General features: G+C 54.7%; 1 protein-coding gene across 1 annotated transcript in view; it reads left to right on the plus strand.

The window, feature by feature from the left end:
* Nucleotides 1-23,999, plus strand: part of OTOF (otoferlin) — a 79,109-nt gene that overhangs the window by 8,300 nt on the left and 46,810 nt on the right. Inside the window, 3 exon segments of the mRNA XM_039569728.1 lie at nucleotides 436-524; nucleotides 6,887-6,986; nucleotides 11,785-11,996. Of these exon segments, the coding sequence (XP_039425662.1) occupies nucleotides 436-524; nucleotides 6,887-6,986; nucleotides 11,785-11,996 (401 nt within the window).

Here is a 23,999-nt window from a genome sequence, read left to right on the forward strand (position 1 = left end):
TCCCTATGAAACAGCCCTGATGCCTTTTTCCTGGGAAAAGAGGCCTTTTCCCATCCTCATCCCCCCCCCAGCAGCTCCCTGGAACACTCCTGCCTCATCCCTCTCTTCCTTTTCCCAAAAAACTCCTGGATCATCCTTGTCCTCCTTTTCCCAACTGATCCTTGCTCATCCCTCTCTTCCTTTTCCCAAAAAACTCCTGGATCATCCTTGTTCTCCTTTTCCCAACCGATCCTCGCTCATCCCTCTCCTCCTTTCCCTGGAATGCTCCTGGCTCTTCCCTCTCCTTTTCCCAACTGATCCTTGGTCATCCATCTCCTCCTTTTCCCAAAAAACTCCTGGATCATCCTTGTCCTCCTTTTCCCAACCGATCCTCGCTCATCTCTCTCCTCCTTTTCCCACAACGATCCTGGCTCATCCCTCTCCTCCTTTTCCCAGACTTTCCGCTGGCCGGTGGCGACCAACATCGACGGGAATGAGATCCTGGAGATCCAAGTGTTCAACTACAGCAAAGTCTTCACCAACAGGTGAGTCCTCCCTTCCCAAGGATCCCATCTGGATCTTATCCCGCAGGAAGAGGCAGCTCCGGTTTGGTCCGGAGGCGGGAGGGTGAGGAATGCAGCGGTTGGAGTTTCCTGGGAATTTCCAGTGCCGTGCGAGCAGCTCAGGGGGTGAGGAATTCACCCCAGGAATTCCGTGCTGCTCAGCTCCAATTTTTCCCCGAGTTGTGCCGTTTGTTTCCATGAAATGTCTGTGTTTTAAAGGAAACTGGAATTTTCTGGTGGCTTATCCAGGTGGAAGTTGATGCTGGAATGTGTTTTCCCAGATTTTCCAAATCCTGCAGGTGTTGGATTTATTGCGTCCAGGGATTCTGTGGCTGCCCCATCCCTGGAAGTGTCCAAGAAAAGGTTGGACAGGGCTTGGAGCAGCCTGGGATAGCGGAAAGTGTTGAGGCTGGAATGGGATGGGATTTAAGGTCCCTTCCCACATGGATCCATGAGGACCCCTGGAGCCTAAAGGGGCTCTGGAAGAGCTGGAATTTGGGATTTGGGATAAAGGATGGAGGGTGAGGAGGCAGGGAATGGCTTCCCAGTGGGAAAGGGGAGCTTGGGGTGGGATCTTGGGAAGGAATTCCTGGCTGGGAGGGTGGGGAGGAGAAGAAAGGAGCTGGTGCTGGGAACATCCCTCCAGGAATGCTGGGAATATGTGGAATAGGAAATCCCACAAAACCAAGGCAGTGCTGGAACTCCAGCCCATTTTCCTTGTCCAGGAATAAGTCAGAGGAGGTTGTGATGGTTCTGGGAACATCCCTCCAGGAGTGCAAGGAATAAATGGGAAAAGAAATCCCACTAAAGAGGGGCTGTAATGGAACTCCAGCCCATCCTTCTTATCCAGGAAGAAGCTGGAGAAGGAGAGTGGAGAGGAGGGAGAAGGTTGGGAACATCCCTCCGGGAATGCAGGGAATATGTGGGAAAAGAAATCCCGTGGGCTGTCCAGAACTGAGTTGGAAGAGGAGGAAGAGAGAGGAGGGAAAGGGTTGGGAACGTCCCTCCAGGAACGCCGGGAATATATGGGATAGGAATTCCCGTCAAACCAAAGCAGTGCTGGAACTCCGGCCCATCCCCCAAATCAGCTGGAGGAGGAGGAGAGGAGGGAGAAGGTTGGGATCAGCGGGGCTGGGAAAGCTGATCCCGGCGCCCTGTGAATAATTCACACGCGGCTGATGAAGGCCATTGATCAAAGGCCTGGAAAAAGGCGGGATACCTGATCCAGACCCTCCGGAATGACGAGGGAGTCGCATCCGAGGGGCTGCTTTTGTTCCCTGTCTCTGTGGCCGTCAGCAGCAGACAATTAGCGGGAATATGATCCTTGTTTGGCCTCATCCAGGTGCCTCCGGATCCTGCCGGGTTCATCCCGGCTCCGGAGGGTCCCTGGGAGTGTTCCCAGGGTGCTGAGTATCCAAGGAAAAGGGCAGGGTTGGATGTAGGGAGAAGCCTCCTAAGCCTCCAAACAGGCCCCGGCATCCCAAAAATCCTGTCCCCAGCTCCTGGATTGGGAATCTCCAGGCTGGGATTCTCTCCAGGACACATCCAAAGCATCCAGGTGCGGGCGGATGAAGGGCAGGGCCACATTCTGCCTGTGGAAATTCCCACTGGAAAAGCTCCACACGAGGGAAGGATCAAAAATCGTGGGGCCTCCACACCCTGCAGAAAACCCAGGAGATTCCCGTGGCATGGAATAATCCATCTGATCCCATCCCGGAAAATCCTGGTGTGAGGCGGGATGAGCTGGGTGGGAACACCGGGATCCTGCTGGGATTCAGTTGTTTTCCATGCTCCCCTGGGACACCTTCAGAATCCCTCCAAGATGGGAGAAAATTCCTGGGATGTTTTCCCGTGGTTTCGGGCCCTGGGAAAGGCTGGATGGAGGAAATCTGAGATCCCAAATTTTTGGGATTTGAGCAGGAAAAGCTGCAATGGGACATTCCTGAGGGATGTGGGAATGGGAGTCACACTCAGGAGAGGGGAAGATCCAGAAAAAAGCGGAGGCACAACCAGGAACAAATCCAAGAGGCAGCCGTGATCCAGTGGCTATGGAATATCATCCCTGTGCTCCCGTTCCCAAAGTTCTGGGGCAGCCTGGACCAGCCTTTCCAAGCAGATTTTCCTCGTGCAGAAAACAGGGATAACACTGGGAAGAGATCCCAATCCTTCAGGAGCGTGCACAAAACCCAGGAGCTTTTGCTCCGGGGGGTTCCGTCTCCTCCGTGTCCCTGTTTTCCTCTGGAGCAGCAATGGGATCCGGCCAAAGGCCCAAAGCCACATTCCAAACCCGGAGCAGGGGGCACAGAGAATTTTCCTATGGAAAACCGATCCCATGGAGAAGAGGCGGGAGCTGCTCCGTTACCCGGCAGGGACACAAAGAGCCGGATTCCGAAGGGTTTAATCCATCCCCGGAGTCTCCGGGATGGAAGCGGAGCTTGGTCCTGTCCTTTGTTCTTCTCCAGCCATGGAGATCCTGGCACGGCTCAAGTCCTTCGTGTCTCCAGAGGGATCCTCGTTTCATCCGCGGAAAATTATCCGGTACCGGAACAGGAGAATGGGAAAAATGAACTCCGGAGCCAGAGGGTTCCCCCTTGTCCAACTGCCCTCCCCACACGGAGCAGTTACGTGGGATTTTGGGATGGAATTCCTGCCTGTGAGGGGCTGGGGTGGAATTCCCAGGGAAGCTGTGACTGCCCCTGGATCCCCAGGAGTGTCCAAGGAAAGGTTGGACGGGGCTTGGAGCAGCCTGGGATAGTGGAAGGTGTTGGAGTTGGAATGGGATGGGATTTAAGGGTCCTTCCCACCCAAACCATTCCAGGATTCCATGCCGGAATCCTCGGTGCCCAATCCCTGCCTGCAGCCCCTCGTGTGGGGCCCCTTCTGCTCCGGCCACGTCGGATTTTGTGGAACTTTTCATTTCTGGATCAAAACTCGGAGCGACACCGAGCCAAATGCACCCAAACTGCCGCTTCCGGAATCTCATCCCGAATTAATTGCCTGGCAGGATATTCCCACACCTGGACCTGACTTCCCTTGTTATCCTACTCCACTTGTCTCCCAAAGAAAAATCCATTTATATTTAATGGGAATTTTCCTGAAGGAAAAGTCGGAAGAAACTCGGCTGGGGCAACTTTTACTATCCGGAGGCTGCTGAGCTGGAGCAGCTGGAGTGTCCCGGATTTCTCCCGGTTATCCAGGCGGAAAGGAACCCGGAGCAATTACGGGCTCCTGCAAGTGGAGTGAAGGGGATAATTAGGAGGGAAGCGATTTTGGAAGCTCTAATTCCAGGGAGTCCCACAATTCCGGATGAAGCTGCAACTTGGCTGGAGAGGGAAAACGGCTCCTCATTCCGGAGCAAGCTCCGAGCTCCAGGCGGGAGCCACAAGAGGAAGCAGCTGGAATTAATCAGGATTGCCCAAGCAGGGATTTGGTTCCAAATGGGAATGGAGACCTTCCGCTATCCCAGGGTGCTCCAAGCCCCGTCCAACCTGGCCTTGGACACTTCCATGAGGATTCAGCAGGAGAATTCCCTGGGAAGGGGCCAAAAGCTGTGGAATCCCTCCGCTTTCCTTATCCCACCTTTCCAGGGATGTCTGGAAGTGGGGACCAAACCAGGATGGAGGTGCCAGGATTTGGCTCTTGTCAGTTCCCAGGGAGGATGGAGGGATGGATGGAGGGATGGATGGAGGGATGGATGGAGGGATGGACGGAATGGAGGGATGGATCCATGATAATGGATGGAATGGATGGAGGGATGGATGGATGGAGGGATGGATGGAGGGATGGATGGAGGGATGGACGGAATGGAGGGATGGATCCATGATAATGGATGGAATGGATGGAGGGATGGATGGATGGAGGCATGGATGGATGGAGGCATGGATGGATGATGCCATTCCCAAAAAAGAGCCTCTCCCTGGCTTCAGGAGCAGAACTTGCCCATGGATCAAACAGCATCCAAGGGCTGAGGGAGCAGAGGAGGGAAAATGGGATTTCCTGGACTGGAGAATGCTCTTGGCACAGACAGGTGGAATTCCTGCCTTTGGAAAACTTCAGTGCTGGCAAAGCCTGACCGGATTCGGGGGATTCACCATCACCCCAGCCACCGCGTCCCTGGAATTGCAGGAGGCATCCCTGGAAGTTGGGATGCACCACGAGGGCAAAGCCTGGTGGGTCCTGGGGTTTGGAGTATCCCAGACTCCCTGATCCCGGGATTTGAGCGAGCTCCTGGTACGGAACCGGCCTGGCTGGGGTTGGAAACCAGAGCTGCTGCTCCGGGCTGATAAAATTACGGATGACCCAGAAAATGTCCCTTTTTTCCATCAGCAGAAGTGCCGGGGAAGGGAGGGAGCAGGGCCCTGATGAATTATGGAACACTTGGAATTGAACGGCTGCACAGACGAGTCCTGAATATTTAATTCCGTCTTGCTCGGATCCTGCTGGGGGAAGCGGCTGGGAAAGGATCCGAGGAAGGAGAGGAGCTTCTCTGGGAATCTGTGCCAGGACCTCCCGACCCTCACGGCCGGGAATTCCTTCCCAATCTCCCTGCCCTCTGCTGCAGGGCTTGGAATGGCTCTGAGTTACCTGCTTTTGTCATGGATTCATGGAATGGTTTGGGTGGGAAGGGACCTTTGGGATCATCCAGTTCCAACCCTGACACCTCCCACGATCCCAGGGTGCTCCAAGCCCCATCCAACCCAGGGATCCAGGGGCAGCCACAGCTTCTCTGGGAATTCCAGCCCAGCCCCTCCCCACTCTCCCAGCCGGGAATTCGTTCCCAACATCCCACCCCAAGCTCCCCTTTCCCACTGGGAAGCCATTCCCTGCCTCCTGCCCCTCCAGCCCTTTCCCAAATTCCAGCTCTCCTGGATCCCGTTTAGGCTCGGGAAGCGACTCCAAAGATTCCCTGGATCCTTCCCTTCTCCAGCTGGACATTCCCAGCTCTCCCAGCCCGGCTCCAGAGCAGCTCCAGCCCTCGGAGCAGCTCCATGGCCTCCTCTGGACTCTCCATCAGCTCCACATCCCGATGTTGGATCCTGGAGCTGGAGCAGCTCTGCAGGGGGACATTCCAGGAGGAATTTCCTGTTCCTTCCTCAGGCCTCTCTGGGCATTGAGCACCTGGGAGCCAAAAGTTCCTGGATCCACCTGGATCCAGGAGGAACAGGGAAGCCACCACCACACCTGGGAATGTTTGGGATTCCAAACAGGTTAAAAAACAGGGACACCTGCAGGAATCCAGAGCCCTGCCGGTTCCACTCCTGAGGAATAGCTGGAATTGGCCTGGATGGTCCTCGTGGGTCCCTTCCAACTCAGGATATTCCATGGAATAAGCCCCGGCCTTTTCTCAAGGAGTACTTTCCACAACAAAAGAGCTGCTGCTCTGGCAAACAGGGAATAACGTTGTTCTCCAAACCCTGAAATCCAGGTGGATCCAGCAGCTTTCTCCCCACCTTGGAGAAGAAGCAGGAGGTTTCCATAGGATGCATTGATCCTTCCGGATTGAGAATTACGGAGTAAACAAAGGAAAACTTTCCCTGCTCCGTGTCCTGCAGGGCACCTTGGAGACAGGGCTCTGCTGGGATTGATCCATGCATGGAGTGTGGAAAATGAGGGATGGAGGTGGAAGTCCTGCAGGGACCTGGAGGGGCTGGAGCGTGTCCAGGGCAGGGAACGGAGCTGGGAAGGGGCTGGAGCAGCAGGAGCGGCTGAGGGAGCTGGGAAAGGGGCTCAGGCTGGAGCAAAGGAGGCTCCGGGGGGGCCTTTTCCCGTGACACAGTTCCCTGGGAGGAGCCAGATGGGATTGGGATCTGCTCCCAGGGAACAAGGGACAGGAGGAGAGGGAATGGCCTCAGGGGAGGTTCAGGTTGGATACTGGGAACAATTCCTTCGTCTCATTGGATGGGGCTTGGAGCAACCTGGGATCGTGGAAGGAATCGGACGGGATGGGATGAGCTCCAAGGTCCATTCCCACCCAAAGCATTCCGTGGTTCCATGTCCCGGTGCAGACGGATGAGGGACAGTCCCTGGTCCTTGTTTGAGTCACTAGCATGGAAAACACTGAGGACATTCCGGATGGAAAAGGCTGGTTTGGGATCTCTCAGCTGCATCCCAGGAATTCAAGACTGATGGCTCCCTTCTTTCCTTATCCCAACAGCATTCCCTTGGAACGGCTCCTCTCCCACCTTCTCCGTTTTCCAGCATCTCCCGGATGAGCCCTGATCTGGGACCTCACCTCTCCCTAAGGAAAACGGGAAGCAGAGCCTTGGCCAGCAAAGCCCTTTTCCCGTGAGAACCAGATCCTGGTGGGTGAAAGCTCCCAGGATTTCCTGTCCTTTGCTCCTCAGGCTCATCGGGACGTTCCGGATGGTCCTGCAGAAGGTGGTGGCGGAAGGGCAGCTGGAGGTGACGGACACGCTCATCGATGACAACAATTCCGCCATTCAGGTGGGTCTCCAGGGGGAACGGACAACATTCCCATCATTCCTGGATCCATGCATCCATGTCTCCGCTGAATCTGTGGGAACAGGGGTATTGGTGTTCCCACCTGGGTCCTCTGCCTTGCCTTGATCCCGTTACTCCTGGTCTGAAGGGATGAGGCAGCCGGGGATATCCAGAGGGTGCACAGAGAAGCCTGGATTGGGAAAGTGTGGGAAGTTCGGGATGGGGAAAAGCAGGAATGGATCTGGTTTGATCCGAGCATGGACAGGGACCACCAGAGCCCAGGATGGAATCACTGAATTCCAGACTGGTTTGGGTGGGAGGGGAGCTTAAATCCCATCCCATTCCAATCCCAGCACCTCCCACGATCCCAGGGTGCTCCAGCCTGGCCTTGGACACTCCCAGGGATCCAGGGGCTGCCACAGCTTCTCTGGGAATTCCAGCCCAGCCCCTCCCCACCCTCCCAGCCGGGATTTCCTTCCCAAGATCCCACCCCAAGCTCCCCTTTCCCACTGGGAAGCCATTCCCTGCCTCCTGCCCCTCCAGCCCTTTTCCCAAATCCCAGCTCTCCTGGAGCCCCTTTAGGCTTGGGAAGGAGCTCCAAGGTTTCCCTGGCTCCTTCTCCAACTGGACATTCCCAGCTCTCCCAGCCCGGCTCCGGAGCCTGACATTGGATCCGTTCACACCCAGCTCCTCTCTGAGAAGGAATTTAAGGAATAAGGGACTTCACTTGGAATCCTGGCACTCCAGGAAGGGTCTCCCTTCCCTTTTCCTCCCTTTTCCATCCCCGACTTCCATAAAAATCCCTCTGAATGGATTCTGAGTGTCCTTTAGCATGGAATCCTGGAATGGTTTGGGTTGAAAGGGACCTTAAAGCTCATCCAGTTCCACCCCCTGCCAGAGGGCAGGGATAGATGGGATCTTGGGAAGGAATTCCTGGCTAGGAGGGGGCGGCAGGGGCTGGGCTGGAATTCCCAGGGCAGCTGTGGCTGCCCCTGGATCCCTGGGAACGTCCAAGGCCGGGTTGGAGCAGCCTGGGGTCGTGGAAGGTGTCAGAGTTGGAATGAGATGGGATTTAAGCTCCCCTCCCACCCAAACCAGTCTGGGATTCCGGGATTCCATCCCAAGCCCTGGCCAGGCCCATCCTCATCCCCGTTATTTCATTCCGAAGCCCTCATTATTTTGCCATCAGAAATTTGGGAGCGTTTAACTCCCATTCTCTGATTTTCCTCTCCGTGACACCGACGGATCCTAAAAATGTGGGATTTTTCTCCTTTGGAGCGTGACTTTAATCAGGCAACTTCCCGGTATCCCAAGAGAGCAGCTGGAATTACTTCTTCGCCGATCTGCATCCTTTGCATTTTCCCTCCCTCCTCAGGAGCGTATTCCTTGTTTTTATGGCTTTCATTCCCTCTATCCCCCCAGGAGAAGCCGCTTAATTCAATCCTGCTCTCCTCCCTGCCAATCCCGAGCGTTCCGCGCATCTGCCCCTGTCCGCGGTGCTGGATGAGGCGGCGGCTTCCCGGGAAAAGGGGGAGGCCGATTTTCGATGGCAGCCCCGGGGCTGGATATCAGGATCAGAAATAGCTGCGTTTCCAAGCGAGTTCCAAAACTCCGTTTCCATGGGAACGGCTCCGGGAGATGGGAGCGCAGCGAGGGAGGCGGCGGCTGCTCCGCACGCGGGGAGCTTTTCCTCGGGATGGGGGCTCGGGATGAGGGGGCCACACCTGGACTGGGCCGGGGGGCGGGGAGAGTCTCATCCCGCTTTTTCCCAGAGGGGTGGGAATTATGGGATTCCAGGCGAGGAGGTGCCTGAGGGATTTTCCATGTGATCCAAGGGTGTGGGAAAGCAGAGTCAGAGTCCAGAGGAGGCCGCGGAGCTGCTCCGAGGGCTGGGAGAGCTGGGAATGTCCGGCTGGAGAAGGGAAGGATCCAGGGAATCTTTGGAGCCGCTTCCTGAGCCTAAAGGGGGTCCAGGAGAGCTGGGATTTGGGATGAAGGATGGAGGGGCAGGAGGCAGGGAATGGCTTCCCAGTGGGAAAGGGGAGCTTGGGCTGGGATCTTGGGAAGGAATTCCCGGCTGGGAGGGTGGGGAGGGGCTGGGCTGGAATTCCCAGAGAATCCCTGGATCCCTGGGAGTGTCCAAGGCCAGGCTGGAGCACCCTGGGATCGTGGGAAGGTGTCAGGATTGGATTGGGATGAGCTTTGAGATCCTTTCCCACCCATCTCAAGGCAGTTTCTGGGAACAGCCTCATTTTTTCCATAATGGAACCCAAAGGAAAGGTTGGAATTGTTTTCCTTTCTCCGGGCTGGCTGAGAACCATCCCTGGCAGCTCCCATCCTCCCTCCTGACTTTATTGCCTCGGCCAGGAGATTAAAAACTCCAGGAATGCCAGAGCCAGGAGTGAAATTCCAGCCATGTCTGGTCTCCTATAACAGAAAAGCTGGGATGGCTCTGAATTAATTTTTTCTCAAGAACTAGGGAAAAAAAAATCCATAAAAAATCAATTTAAGATCAATTTTAAATCAATTTTAGATCAATTTTAAATCAATTTTAAATCAATTTAAAATCCCCAGGAAAAGATCAACCCCCACCCCCACCCCAGCCCATCAAGGGATTTTCTCCTTCTTCATTTTCTCTCCCATTCCATTGTTTCCAGCGGGAATTTCTCCTAATTCCAGCCCACACCTCCTAATTGCCCTTCCAAGGGATGATCCCACTCATCCCACAGATCTTTCACTTTGTTATATCCTTAATTTTTCCTGCCTCAAAAGGATTTTTTAACTCCCAAAATAAGCTGGGAAAGGAGATTTTAACCCCAAAGGTTTGAAAATGTGAAAATCCCAATATTCCAACGTTGATCCTTGGTTTTGCTCCTCAATTCCTGGTTTTTTTTTTTTTTTTTTTTTTTTTTTTGACGTTCTCAAACAGCTTCGGGGGGTCACAGGGGGGAAAATTGGGTATGAGTGACTCAAATTTGGATTTTGGCCAAAAAAGGAAGAAAAATCAATCAAAACCTTCCCCCAGAGCTCCGTTCCCAGCTGGGATTGAGTCACCCTTCGGCTGTCACGTGCGGAATGCACAGGATCCCCGTGGAACTGTTGTTATCTTCCCAAATCTTGGATTTTCCAGCCTTCCAGCATCGCCTTGTTTGGAGCGAGGGAGGGGGGATGGGGAGCACCTCCTCTTACACATAAACATGGAAAAAGGAGGATTTCTGTCAGAAATTTCTCCATTTTTGTCTTTCTTTTTTTTTCCCCCCCCGGTGTTTTTATCTCAAATCCATTGGTTTTGAATCCAAAAGAACAGATAATTTCTCCATGGAAGCGGAGTGGAGGTGGAAAAGTGCTTTTCCCTTGTACTTTGATCTCGGCAGCGGCTGTTGGCTTTTCAAAAGAGACATTTCTTAGGAGAGGGATTTTTTCCCTGGCTTTGTTCCCCCCCGATTTGCTTCGTTCAAATCGGAGCTTTTAGAAGGATTTTGGCCACCAGAGCAAAGGCAGTGGGATGAACTCTGATGGATTTGATTCCATTTCGAATCCAGGGAAAGATTTTAGGGAGAAAAAGGGAAGAATTTAGGTAGAAAAAAGCTTGAAAGCTCCAAACCTGAATTTGCTGCAACCTGGAGTAAGTTGGGAACGGCCACATGGAAAAGAGAGAGGAACTTGCTCGGAGTTGGTTCATCCAAGGAGGTTTAGATTAGAGATTGGAGCTGGGATCTTGGGAAGGAATTCCCGGCTGGGAGGGGGGGGAGGGGCTGGGCTGGAATTCCCAGAGGAGCTGTGGCTGCCCCTGGATCCCTGGGAGTGTCCAAGGCCAGGCTGGAGCACCCTGGGACAGGGGAAGGGGTCGGGATTGGAATGGGATGATCCTTAAGGTTCCTTCCCAGCCAAACCATCCTGGGATGCTGTGATTCCATGGAATTGTAGGACGCTGATGGCTGGAGTGGCTCCAGGCTGGGCTTAGAGCCAGAGACCTCAGAGCCCCTCCCCGAGCCTGAAGGGGCTCCAGGAGAGCTGGGATTTGGGAAAGGGCTGGAGGGGCAGGAGGCAGGGAATGGCTTCCCAGTGGGAAAGGGGAGCCTGGGGTGGGATCTTGGGAAGGAATTCCCGGCTGGGCTGGAATTGCCAGAGAAGCTGTGGCTGCCCCTGGATCCCTGGGAGTGTCCCAGGAAAGGCTGGAGGAGTCAGGGTTGGACCGGGATGGGATTTAAGGTCCCTTCCCACCCAAACCGTTCCAGGATTCCATGATCCATAAGAAGCTTGAGATGAAGCTTGGACAGAGCCAGTGCCAGGCCCCTTCCTGTCCCCGGGCCCCACCAGGACTGGTCATGGCCAGGCTGGGAGATCCAAACCAGGGCTGATCCAAGATTCCCCAGGGATGCCCATTCCTAAAAAAACCCTGCCCTGCCTGGAGATGGGACCAGGCCGGAGTAAAGCACCCCAAATCCAGGGATTAGCAGCATCCTAGGGTAAAATTCCCAGCAAAATGGTGGAGCAGGGAACAAAGCCCCACCAGGACCCGGATCCATCTGCTCCCAGTGCCTTCAGCTGCTCCAAGGGCTTGCGGCTCTTCCGGACTTTTCCTGTCTCCTGGCTCTGCTGCAGCTGGTCCGGGATGCACCGGGAATTCCCGGTGAATCAGGACCATGGTCAGATCCCTCAAAAACTGCTGTCCAAGTATCCAGGAACAGAGAAACTTTGGGATCCGCAAGGCTGAAACATCCAACAGCTGATGCTCTTCCCGCTTTTTGGATTTCCCAGGATATTCCATGGGCGCTGATTGTGTCTCTCTGTGTTGCAGACCAGCATCTCCATAGAGATCCGGTACCAGGCTCTGGATGGGACGGTGGGCACCTGGAATGACAAGGAATTCCTGGAGACGCCCAGCGTGCACTCGGAGGGGGATGGAAGGTATTCCTTGGAGACCGACAGCCTCCTGTCCGGCCACCGGCACGGCTCCGACGTCTCTCCTGGGAAATCCAACCAGCAATCCATGGAGAGGAGCTTCAGGAGGTAACGGGATGCAGAGTTCTTGGATGTGGGATTGTGGGGGAATTGGAACGGCTTGGATTGTCGGGAAAGGGCAGCAGCATCCCAGTGCTGCTCCAGGGGGCATCTCCTGCCGTTGGAAGATCCATTGGAACAGCTCCAGGTGAGGGTGGGATCCAGGAGGCCACCGGCAGCTCCTGGTGCTCCACAGCTGGAGCTGAGACTTCTAAGACTGGACCACAGGGAGAGAAATTGTCATTCCATGCAGATCCTGAGGGATGGAGGGTCAGGCTCCCCAGATCCCGAGGGATGGAGGGTCTGGCTCCTGGTTGGACCTCACTGGTGGGATTAAGTCCATGTGGGATCTCAGGTGTCCATGGAGTGCATGTTGCTCCCAGGATTGAGGTCCCAGAGCAGTCGCTGGGATGTCAGTCCCTCCCCAGGATAAGCGAAATCCCACACCAGGCGATTCCTGCTGGGAATTCCTGAGGAATCCTGTGGTGGCTGGTGGGAACACCTCCAGTTCTTCCAAGGGATGTTGTTCCAGTTTTCCATCCATTTAAGGATCAGTAGTGGTGTCTTTGTGAGCTCAGGGGATTTGCCCCTGGATGAGAACAATCCCAGGGACTGAATCCCAACATTCCCTGGCACAAAGCTGCTGGAACCAGCTGCAATCCCAGCCCAGTGACTGGGAATGCTGCAGGTGACTCCACTGGGATAAAGGGCGAGCTGGGACCAGTTTTCCAGGAGCCTATGGACACTCAGGGCTCCATCTTTGGATGGTGGTGGAGTCCCCATCCCTGGAGGTGTCCAAGGAATTCCTGGAAGTGGCACTCAGTGCTCTGGGCTGGGGATAAGGGGGGGATCAGGCACAGCTTGGACTCAATGATCCGGGAGGGATTTTCCAACTTGTGGGATTCTGTAATTCCAGGACATGCAGCCACAAGGGCATTCATGGAATGCCAAGATGGATTTTCAGGCAGCTTTCCGCAGTCTTTGGAGTTGTGTTCTCTGGGGTGGCTTTGTCTGTGGGTCTCCACTCTGGGAGCTCTTGAATCCATTGGAAAAGGGAACAGCTGGAAGAGGGGGGACATGTCAAAGCCCTGAAGTTGCTGGAATTCTTAAGGAATGAGATGGAGGTGGAGGGGAGACTCTGGAAGTGGGAGAGGGGGACGGTGAGGGCAGAGCTGGGTCCTGGTGTCACCCACGGCTCCCTCGGGATCACCACATTCCCTGTCTGCTCCTCACGGACCAACCACTTCCACGGTGATAGATAAAGGAGGACGATCCTTGTACTCCCAAATCATGGAATCATGGAATATCAGAACCATTCCAGCTGGAAAATCCCTCCGAGTGCACTGAGTCCAAAAACTCCCCCAGCACAGCCAAATCCCTAAATCCACACGGGGAGCCCAGCCCGGAGCTGTGAATCCAAACACAGCCCTTGGAATCAGCTGCTTTTTCCATTCCATTTCTCCCCCTCAGGGTTATCCCGTTTTGGATCACATTCCATCCAGGATTAGCACTTCATTGTGGCCAAAAAAAGGGGGAAAACGGCTTTTTCCCTATGGATGGAGACAGAGGGAATATCCCTCTTAATTGCTCGCGTCCCTCCAAGGCAGCTCATTAACTGTGGGAACTGGGCTGAATCCAGGGAATTTTCAAACAAATTGGAAGTGCAGCTTTATTTCCCGGCCCAGCGAACCGGGACGAGGCTGAGCGGGAATGTGCCGATGGATTAAAGAGGCGGATGCCCGGCGGGGAGCCAGGAATGGCATGGCTCAGAGTGGGGGTCAGGCTGTCTGGGATGGGAAATCCGATCCTTCCTGCGCCACTGGAATTTGGGGATGCAGGGAGCATGACGGATGCTCCGTCCCTCATGGGAGTGTCCAAGGCCAGGTTGGAGCAGCCTGGGACAGTGGGAGGGGTCCCTGCCCATGGCAGGGGTGGGACTGGGTGGGATTTGAGGTCTCTTCCCACCAAAACTGGGATTCGTGGATTCCAGGGAATTGGAGGATGCTGCTGGGATGGCTCTGGGATGGGTTTTCCAGTTTCTCATCAGATGAATCCTGTGGGATGCAGCTCCATGGGATTAAAGGAAAAAAATAAGGATCCAGGGGGAGCTTGGAGTCCTTTCCCGAGCCTAAAGGGGCTCCAGGAGAGCTGGGATTTGGGAAAAGGGCTGGAGGGGCAGGAGGCAGGGAATGGCTTCCCAGTGGGAAAGGGGAGCTTGGGGTGGGATCTTGGGAAGGAATTCACGGCTGGGAGGGTGGGGAGGGGCTGGGCTGGAATTCCCAGAGAAGCTGTGGCTGCTCCATTTTAGGAGGAGTTGTGGGATTTGCCGAGCATGGGATGTGCAGAGCCGCGTCCTGGGTGGCGGATCCAGGTTGGATTTTGGGAACAATTCCTGCCTGGAAAGGGTTTTCCAGCCCTGGCACAGCTGCCCAGGGCAGGGCTGGAGCCCCCATCCCCGGAGGGACTGAAATCCCTGTGGATGTGGCACCTGGGGCCATGGATCAGGGGTGGCCTTGGCAGTGCTGGGAATGGTTGGACTCCATGGGCTTCGAGGGCTTTCCCAACCCAAAGGACTCGGTGATTCCATGATTTTGGAATCCTGAATCCCAGGAAGGACAGAGCTGATGCTGGCGGTATTCCCACCAGGATGGAAGAGGAAGAGCTCTATTTCCACAGCGAGGACGAGCTCCTGGGAGAGGGGGATTCCCTGAGCCAGGGATCCCTGGACACGAGGTAGGGAGAGGCTCTGCAGTGCTGTGCTGCTCCTGCCTTTTCCCGATGGATCCCCCACAGGAATTGTCCCTGGATTCCCATTCCTGGGCTGCCGGTGGGGAGGAGAAGTGATGGAACAGCCAGAAAAGCAGCCTTGGAATGGGGTCCCGGATGGAGATGGGGGTCCTGGCTGGGACACTGCCTTGCCTTTGATGTGCTCTTCCGTCTCCATGTGCTGTCCCCAGATCCCGGGATCAGCCGTTCCCATGGGAATCAGTTCCCTGTGTGTGCATGAAGGTTTGTTTGCTGTGGTGTTTCTTGGAGTGCCAAAAAGAGTTTGGGAAGGAGCCAAAAGAAAAGGGAATTCAGGGAAAACCCAGGGATCATCCCAAGAAGAGCTCAGCTCACAGGAAGGAGAATTCTGGGAGAGGTTCCTGAATTGCTGTGGGATAAAGGATGGCAGGAAGGACATGGAGGGGCTCATGGATTTAACACTGGATCAGCCTGGGATAGGGCAGAGTTGGATCAGGTGATCCCTGTAGGTCCCTTCCATTGGAAAATATCCCATCCCATCCCACTGATCCCACTGATCCCATCCCACTGATCCCATCCCATCCTGTCCCATCGATCCCATCCCATCCCACTGATTCCATCCCATCCCATCCCATCCCATCCCATCCCATCCCATCCCATCCCATCCCATCCCACTGATCCCATCCCATCCCATCCTACCCCATCCCATCCCATCCCATCCCATCCCATCCCATCCCATCCTGTCCCATCGATCCCATCCCATCCCACTGATCCCATCCCACTGATCCCATCCCATCCCATCCCATCCCGCCTTTTCCCTGGCTGCGCCATGCATTCCTTTGGATTATCGGGGCAGAAAACCAGACCTGGACCAGGATTATCCATCCCAGGATTCCTGGTCAGCCTGGATCAATCCTGGCTGGGAGGGGCAGGAATTCTCCCAGCCCTTTCTTCTGGAAGTCAGGGATGAGGGAGGATGTGGAGATAAAAGTTGGAAGAGGGAGATTCCTGCGGCAAAGCCGTTTAAATGGGGTTTTTAGGGATAACGGGAATAGAGGCATCCATAAAAGCAGCAGGAAGGGGATGATGCAGGGAATACTGGAAATACAGGAAATTCCCTGGGAGAGGAAAGGTTTATCCCCCATCCCAAACAATTCCTAGATCTCGGCACCTCTGGGATGTTAATGGGGTTTTATCCCTGTTTTCACTGAGATTCCCTAGAGGATTTTCCTCCGGGAAATTCATGGCTCAGGTTGTAGCAACTCCATGCTGGGGTTTACCAGGAATCAAAAAAAGGCCGGAAAAAAAAAGAGAAGAAAGGAAAGAGGTTCCACATTCCAGCTTTTGGGAAGGATCCCAGGGCACTTGGACGTGAACCATCCTTTGGAATCAAAGGGAAAGGCTTTCGTTAAAATTCCTTTGGGAGCAAAAATGTCCCAGCTCCTTTGGAAGGCCCTTCCTGCTCCATCACTTACAGATCCCAGACCTGGGAAAAATTTGGATTGGAAGAATAAAAATAGGAATTTTGGTGTTTCCAGAGCTGCGATTCCAACAGGGAATTTGGCGGGATGCGGAGGGCTCCTGTTGGACCCTGTCCTGGCCTTCCTCATCCTCATTCCCAATCCCATTCCCCATCCCATGCCCCAGGATGTCCTTCCTCCAGCCCAGGGATCCCTCTGGATTCCCTGTTCTCCACCTGGATGGAAGATTTGCGGGAGGCGTCAGGAATGGGCAGAGGGGCAGGGATGGGAAGGAAAAGGGGAGTGGGATACGCAAGGAAAAGTGGGATAAAGAAGGCAGGGAACTCCCTGTCCCTTGAATGTCACAGGAGCAGCCTCAGGGATCGTGGGCCAGGCCAATCCACAGCCCTGGAGACAGGGAATTGCGAACCTATGGAATATTCTGGGTGGGAAGGGACCTTAAATCCCATCCTGTTCCAATCCCGACACCTTCCACTATCCCAGGGTGCTCCAAGCCCCATCCAGCCTGGCCTGGGACACTTCCAGGGATCCAGGGGCAGCCACAGCTTCTCCGGGAATTGCATCCCAGCCCCTCCCCACCCTCCCAGGGAGCAATTCCTTCCCAAAATTCCATCTAAATCCAGCCTTTATTGGTTTAAAGCCTTTCCCCCTTTTCCTGGCATTCCAGGCCCTGCTGAAATCTGTTCCCAAACATGGGGACCTGATTTAATTCCCATCTTTTCCAAAGACTTTTCCCATAATCTCAGACATTCCCTGCCCTCTGCTGCCTTTCTCCCACCCCACTCCCAACCCTGAGCCCCTTTTCCTCCTGGAGAATCCCCTGGGATCCGGGCACAGACATCCTGGAGAGGCCTGAGCCCAGAGATCCCAGAGTTTGGCAGCTCTGGAAGCAAAGGAAGATCCCTCTCTGGCAGATCCGGGACAGCCTTGTCCCATTCCCACGGAGCAGAGAATTTTGGGAATTGTGCTGCGGAGCTGCCGATTCCAGGGGAAGCAGATCCATCTTCTCCTGGGCGTCTTCCTTGGCCGGTGCTGGATCCAGGCTGATCCCGTGCTCTGGCACCAGGAATTTTCACCTTCATTCCCTCTTTTCCAGAATGTCTCTGGGAATGTGTGACCCTCCCGTGTCTGCAGATCCACATGGACACTTCTGCTTGGGAATTCCCCAAAATTTGGGCATTCATGTGTAAACAGCACCCCCCAGGAAGCGATCCCATAGCTTTCCAAGTGTTGGGAAGGGTTTTCCATCACTGGGACGATGGCAGGGCTTTCCAAGGTTTCCAAGGGCTGGGAATTCCCCTTTCCTCCTTCCAGGAATTCCAGCACAGGGTACAGCACCCACCCATTCCCACTTTTCCTTTGGGATTTGTGCAAATCCATCCCAAACAGAAGGAAGGGGCGGGAAAAGGAGGTCAGGGAGGAGGGAACCACGTGGAAAATGTGGAATTTTGGCCAAACATCCCCCAAAATCCGGTCTGGGACAGACCTGGATCCTGTGGACACCACTGGAAGTGGCCTGGGGGGATCCTGGGATTCCAGCCGTGCATGGAGTGCTTTGCTGTGCCAGAGTGTTCCCAAGTTTTTCCTGGTTTATAAAACAATGGAAGAGCCCTTAATCCTCACATCACAGCTGGAATTTTTCCTCTCTCCCTGTAAATTCCCAAGCCTTGGAGACGAAGCAGAAGAAGATCAGCATTCCAGGTAAATTCCCACAGCAGATCCCCCCTCTCCAGGGCTGATCCACCTCCTAAGTCGTGCTTTCCAGGGAAAATTCCTTAAATCCAGGAGCAGGCATCAGAACGTGGATTTGTTAAATCCCATTTTTGTGTTTCCCTGGGGATCCCAAGTTTGGAACCTGCTCATCCCACACAGAATCCAGGGATGAAGGAGCCAGGAATGGGAGGTGGAACTTTCCCATGTGCCAGGTCCCTGGAATGGCTTCAGCTCCTTGATCCATTGGGAGCTTTGACCAAACGCATCCATGAAAAAAATCACGGGAAAGGATCCAGAGGAGGGGAAAAAATGAGCTAAAAAATCCCAGGAAATGGGAAACCATTGGAACCAGGACAGGATCCTTGAAAAAGCTGGACATGTGTTCCAGTGAGGAAAACAGCAAAGAACAGGAAATCCGGAAGGAATTCTGGGCTGGGAGGGTGGAGAGCAGCTGGGCTGGAATTCCTGGAGGAGCTGTGGCTGCCCCTGGATCCCTGGGAGTGTCCAAGGCCAGGTTGGAGAACTGGGATAGTGGGAGGTGTCCCTGCCCATGGAATGGGATGAGGTTTAAGGTCCCTTCCCACCCAAACCATCCCGGGATTCTACAATTCCATGATTTATTTACCAGTACAGACTCACCCTTCGATTCCCAGGGAAAGCCAAGAGGGATGGGCACTTCCAGAGGCAGTTCAGGAATTGCCCAAACCTGGCTGAGCCCAGCTCCCAACCCTCTGGAAACTGAGATCCCGGGAAGCACCACCCGATAGGGGCTGTCCTTGAAATATTCATGGCGAGGACAGAGCTCGGAGCCGAAAGGAATCTGCTCCCGGTGAATTATTGATGGAAGCTTTTCTTCCGTGTCCCGGCAGATCCGAGCCTTGTCCGACTGCCTGTTGCTAATTATCCCTCCGGCACCTGCTCCAAAGCTGGGATCTGTGCCAGGCACGGGAGAACTTGGGATGAAACTCCCCACAGGCTGCCCAGGGCATTCCCATTCCCGTGTGGATGTGGCACTTGGGGACATGGATCAGTGCTGGGAATGGTTGGAATTTGGGACAGTGGATAATTCATCCGTGTCCAAGTAGTTAAGGAGGGTCCAAAATTCCCAAATCCGTGTGGCGTTCGGGCACAGATCTTTGGGATCTGTGGGATCCCAAAGGATCTTTGGGATGTCACACTCCAGATCCGTGCCACCACCAGGATGAACAGGAAGTTTGGGGTCCTTGCCATCCTGGGAAAAAAAGTCCCAGTCAAGGTTTTCCATCTTTTTTCCCAACTCCTCCGTTAAATTTAATTAAATTACGTTAATCATTTAATATGCCATTAAATTCCTTGGGAAAAAATGCATCCTGTGGATCCTGAAAATCAGGAAAAGGTTCAAACCAATGGAGCAGGTGCTGCCGTGAGTCCCAGGGAAGAGCCTCCAGCACCTGGAGACTTTTCCGGGATGCTGGGAATGTAAATTGCCCCCAACCTGTCCCGGTGAAGATCTCCCAGATGGAGCAGGAGCAATGGATAATTCTGGAAGTTCTCCTGTTCCCCATGCCCGCAGTGCAGATCCAGCCTCCAGCCGGGTTTTTCCTGAGAATAGGGAGACGGGAACACCCTGGGCTGGAATTCCCTCCCTGGAGCACCCGGAGCTTGGACACGGCCCCATCCTCCTGGGAAGGGGGGTCCCTGCTCCCTCAGGAATTCTGACATTGGGATTTGATTGGATTTTTTTTCTCTTTCTCTCCGGTGCCTCTTCCAGGATTAAGTTTAACGATGGATACAAGGCAGTGGCAAGGTACCAAAATGTCCTGCTGGGAGGGATCCTGCATTTTGGAGGGATCCTGGATTTTGGGGGAATCCCAGTTTTGGGGGGTTGCTCCCATCCCAGGCACCCACATTTTACAAGTAGGTGCCGGTCCTGGTATAAATCCAGGATTTGGGATACAGGCCAAGCTCATCCTGTGCTCCCTCTCCACCACATCCCACATAATACAGGGATACCGGGAATTACAGTGTCAGGACACAGGGAATGGCTTCCCCCTGCCAGAGGGCAGGAATAGATGGGATACTGGGAAGGAATTGCTCCCTGGGAGGGGATGGGATGGAATTCCCAGAGAAGCTGTGGCAGCCCCTGGATCCCTGGCAGTGTCCGAGGCCAGGTTGGAGCACCCTGGGATTGTGGGATTGGAATTGTTGGGGTTGGAATGGGATGGGATTTAAGGTCCCTCCCACCCAAAGAATTCTGGGATTTGAGGATCAGCCCCTCCCCCGTCCTGCTCCCGTGGGCTGGGGGTGGCTGCGTCCAGTTGGGAATGTTCATTAATTCCTCACATTCCTCCTCCTGGTTCCGTCTCCTCCCAACAGTGAAGACCCGGAAGATCCCAGGTACGGGATGTGGTGTCTCTGCTTCCCTTTGGGAATGGTGTGCGCATGGATGGGAGCATGGTGTTTGGATCCGTGGAAAGGGCCTTTTCTGGGATCACTCACCCCTGGGGTTCCCTCTGTCCTTCCTAATCCCAGCAAGGACAAGTCTCCTTCCGGTCAGGGGCTTCCGAAGGGGCTCCGAGGGTCCTGCTTGTCTGTATTCCCAGCTATCCATCCACCCATCCAACCATCCATCCATCCATGGATCCCTCCATTCCTCCATCCATCCATTCCTCCATCCATGGATCCATCCATCCCTCCATCCATCCCTTCACCCATTCCATCCATCCATCCATGGATCCATCCATCTGTGGATCCATCCATCCATCCATGGATCCATCCATCTGTGGATCCATCCATCCATCCATATCCATCCATCCATCCATGGATCCATCCATCCATCCATCCCTTCACCCATTCCATCCATCCATGGATCCATCCATCCATCCATCCATTCCTTCACCCATTACATCCATCCATGGATCCATCCATGGATCCATCCATCCATCCATCCCTCCATGGATCCATCCATGGATCCCTCCATCCCTCCATCCATCCCTTCACCCATTCCATCCATGAATCCATCCATCCCTCCCTCCCTCCATCCCTCCATCCATCCATCCATCCATGGATCCCTCCATCCCTCCATCCATCCCTTCACCCATTCCACCCACCTCTCCATCCCTCCATCCCTCCATCCATTCATCCATCCATCCATGGATCCCTCCATCCATCCCTTCCTCCATGGATCCATCCATCCATCCCTCCATCCCTTCACCCATCCATCCATCCCTTCCTCCATCCATCCATGCATGGATCCCTCCATCCCTCCATCCATCCCTTCACCCATTCCATCCATCCATCCATGGATTCCTCCATCCATCCCTTCCTCCATCCATCCATCCATCTGTGGATCCATCCATCCATGGATCCATCCATCCCTCCCTCCATCCCTCCATCATTCCAGCCCCACCAGTGCTGTCCTACCTCTGTTCCCAATTCCCTGGATGCCGTGGGATCCTTGGGAAGCCCTGTTGCAGGGAGCTCTCCCTCTGGGACACTCCTGGCTTGGCTTTGTTGGATTGCTCCGTGCACGTGGATGAGTTTGGGGCAAGAAGGTGGATGAGGGTCCATCCCTGGAACACATCTCATGGAATTGCTCCTTTGGATTGCAGAGCCAAGGCCAAAGGGAAGGAGAAAAAACACCTGGTGTTGCCGTTCAGGTATCCCGATTCCCTGATCCCTGATTCCCAGGGTGACGCCCTGGCCCTTGGCAGCAGAATCCCTGGGGAACAGCAGCAGGGCAGGACCAGGAGTCCATTTTCCCAAGGAAAGGGCTCCAAACCGAGTGGTTTGAGAGATAAGATGGGAATTCCCCATCCGTGCACATTCCAGGCCCCTGGAGCCCAGGCTGGGGCTGTCCGTGGTCACCTTTGGCAGGGAGGGTTGGACTGGAAGAGCCCAGGGAAAAGGAAAGGATAGACAAAGAGGAATTTGGCACTGGCTGCTCCACCAGGCCCTTGGAAAAGGGTCCTGGATCCCTCAGGAAGCACAGCCACCCACCCGGACACCCTGATCCGAGTGCCAGGAATGGAGGGGATGCAGGAATCAGGAGAGGAAGGAGATGTGGGAAACACTTGGAGCAGGAGGAGGGAAACACGGGAAAAGGAGGGACACACCTGGAATGCGCCGTGTTCCTGCATCCCTCATCCGAGATGAGGGAAAGGACACAGGATCCGCACTTCCCTGGCCCCTCTCCTAAGGATGGATCCCAGGGATGGGACACCCCGACCCTCTGCCCACCCAGGGATGGAACCCATCCTGATTCCAGGGGACATTCCAGGCCCTCTGCCCACCCAGGGATGGATCCCATCCCGATTCTGGGGGACATCCCAGACCCTCTGCCCACCCAGCGATGGATCCCATCCCGATTCCAGGGGATATTCCAGGCCCTCTGCCCACCCAGGGATGGATCCCATCCCGATTCCAGGGGACATTCCAGGCCCTCTGCCCACCCAGAGCAGTTTGGATCGGGAAGAGAGGGAGTTTTCCAGCCGGGCTGTGGGAGGGAAGGATCCCAGCCAGTGAGATCTGAGGGATGTGATCCCACAGGGATCCTGCCTGGAATCCCGGCCGATCCATCTCCGATGTGTCCAGCAGGACCTGGACCAGATCCCTGAGCTCCGGGGGGAGGCGTGGAATGATTTAATTCCTCTCCTGGCAGCTTTTCCAATGCCGAGCTGCGCTTTGGTGCTCCCGGGAGGAGCTCAGCTGGCACGGGAATAATTTTTCCCGCTGTGCTTCCACAGCAGGATCGGGACAGGGAAAAAGCAGGAATGCTTGGATCAGAGCAGGCTCCAAGCTGATCCCTGCCCGTGCTGCTCTTCCCAGTTTCCCACCCATGTCCCAGTTTTTGCTGGAGCCCTTATGGAATTCCCCTCTCCCAAAACCCATCCAGCAACCCTTCACAATTTAATCTTTTCCTGGATGGTTTTCCAGCCGCTCAGAGCACAAGGAGCTGGAATCTCAGGCTCTGAAATCAGTTCCCCTGTCCCTTGTCCCCAGTCCGGCAGAGGAGCTGCTGTAATTAACTCCAGCTTCCTTAATTACATCCCCGAGCTGCTTAATTGCTTTCTCCTCCCTAATTGCTGCAGGACAATGAGGGCGGTTAATGGGAGAGAGAGAGAGGGAGAGGGAGGGAAACCGGGAGGAAAACAGGGAAGCAGCACCGGGGAGGAAAACAGGGAGAGAAGCAGTGCTGGGGAATAAAATAGGGAGGAAAAGAGGGAAGCAGGACGCAGGAGGAAATTAGGGAAGAAAATAGGGAGGAAAATAGGGAAGCAGGACTGGAGTGGAACCCTGACAGGAAAACAGGGAGGCAGGTCCAGGGAGGAAAATAGGGAGGAGAACAGGGAGAGAAGCAGGATCTGAGAGGAAAACAGGGAAGAAGGACCAGGGAGGAAAACGGAAGGAAAGAGAGAGGCAGGACCCGGAGAGGAAAACAGGGAGGCAGGACTTGGAGAGAGAAATATGAGAGAGAAGGAAAACAGAAGCCAGAGAGTGGAGCAGGATCCCAAAGGGAACAGGGAAGGAAGGGATTGATGTTTCCGATGCGGAGTCGGGGCGGGAATGAGGAATTCCAGATCCAGCCCACGCCCTGCAGCACAGGCCCCTCTGGAGGGGGGATATGGATGCACCTCTGCAGGGGGATAAGGAAAACCATTCCCCTCTCCAGAAAGGAGAAGCCTTGTCCCCTGCCTAGGAGCTTCCCAAATCCGGGAATGGAATCCGGGAATCCCACGTGTCCTGCACAGCAGTGCTGCTTTGCCAGCCCCAAACACAAATCCAGGGAATGTCCATCGCTTCCAGCTCCAGTGCTGGGAGCTGGGGTATCCTAAGCCATGCAGGGATGTTTTCCGCCTAAATTTTAAGCTGAGAGAGAGGAGGTTTGGACGGGATATTGGGAAGGAATTCTTCCCTGTGGTGGTGGGGAGGGGTTGGGCTGGAATTCCCAGAGAAGCTGTGGCTGCCCCTGGATCCCTGGAAGCATCCAAGGCCAGCTTGGACAGGCTTGGAAAAACCTGGGATAGTGGAAGGTGTCCCTGCCCATGGTAGGGGTGGGATTAGGGATCCTTAAGGTCCCTTCCCACCCAAAGCA

The sequence above is a fragment of the Corvus cornix genome, chromosome 3 (genome assembly GCF_000738735.6).
Source record: "Corvus cornix cornix isolate S_Up_H32 chromosome 3, ASM73873v5, whole genome shotgun sequence".
NCBI classification, from domain to species: domain Eukaryota; kingdom Metazoa; phylum Chordata; class Aves; order Passeriformes; family Corvidae; genus Corvus; species Corvus cornix.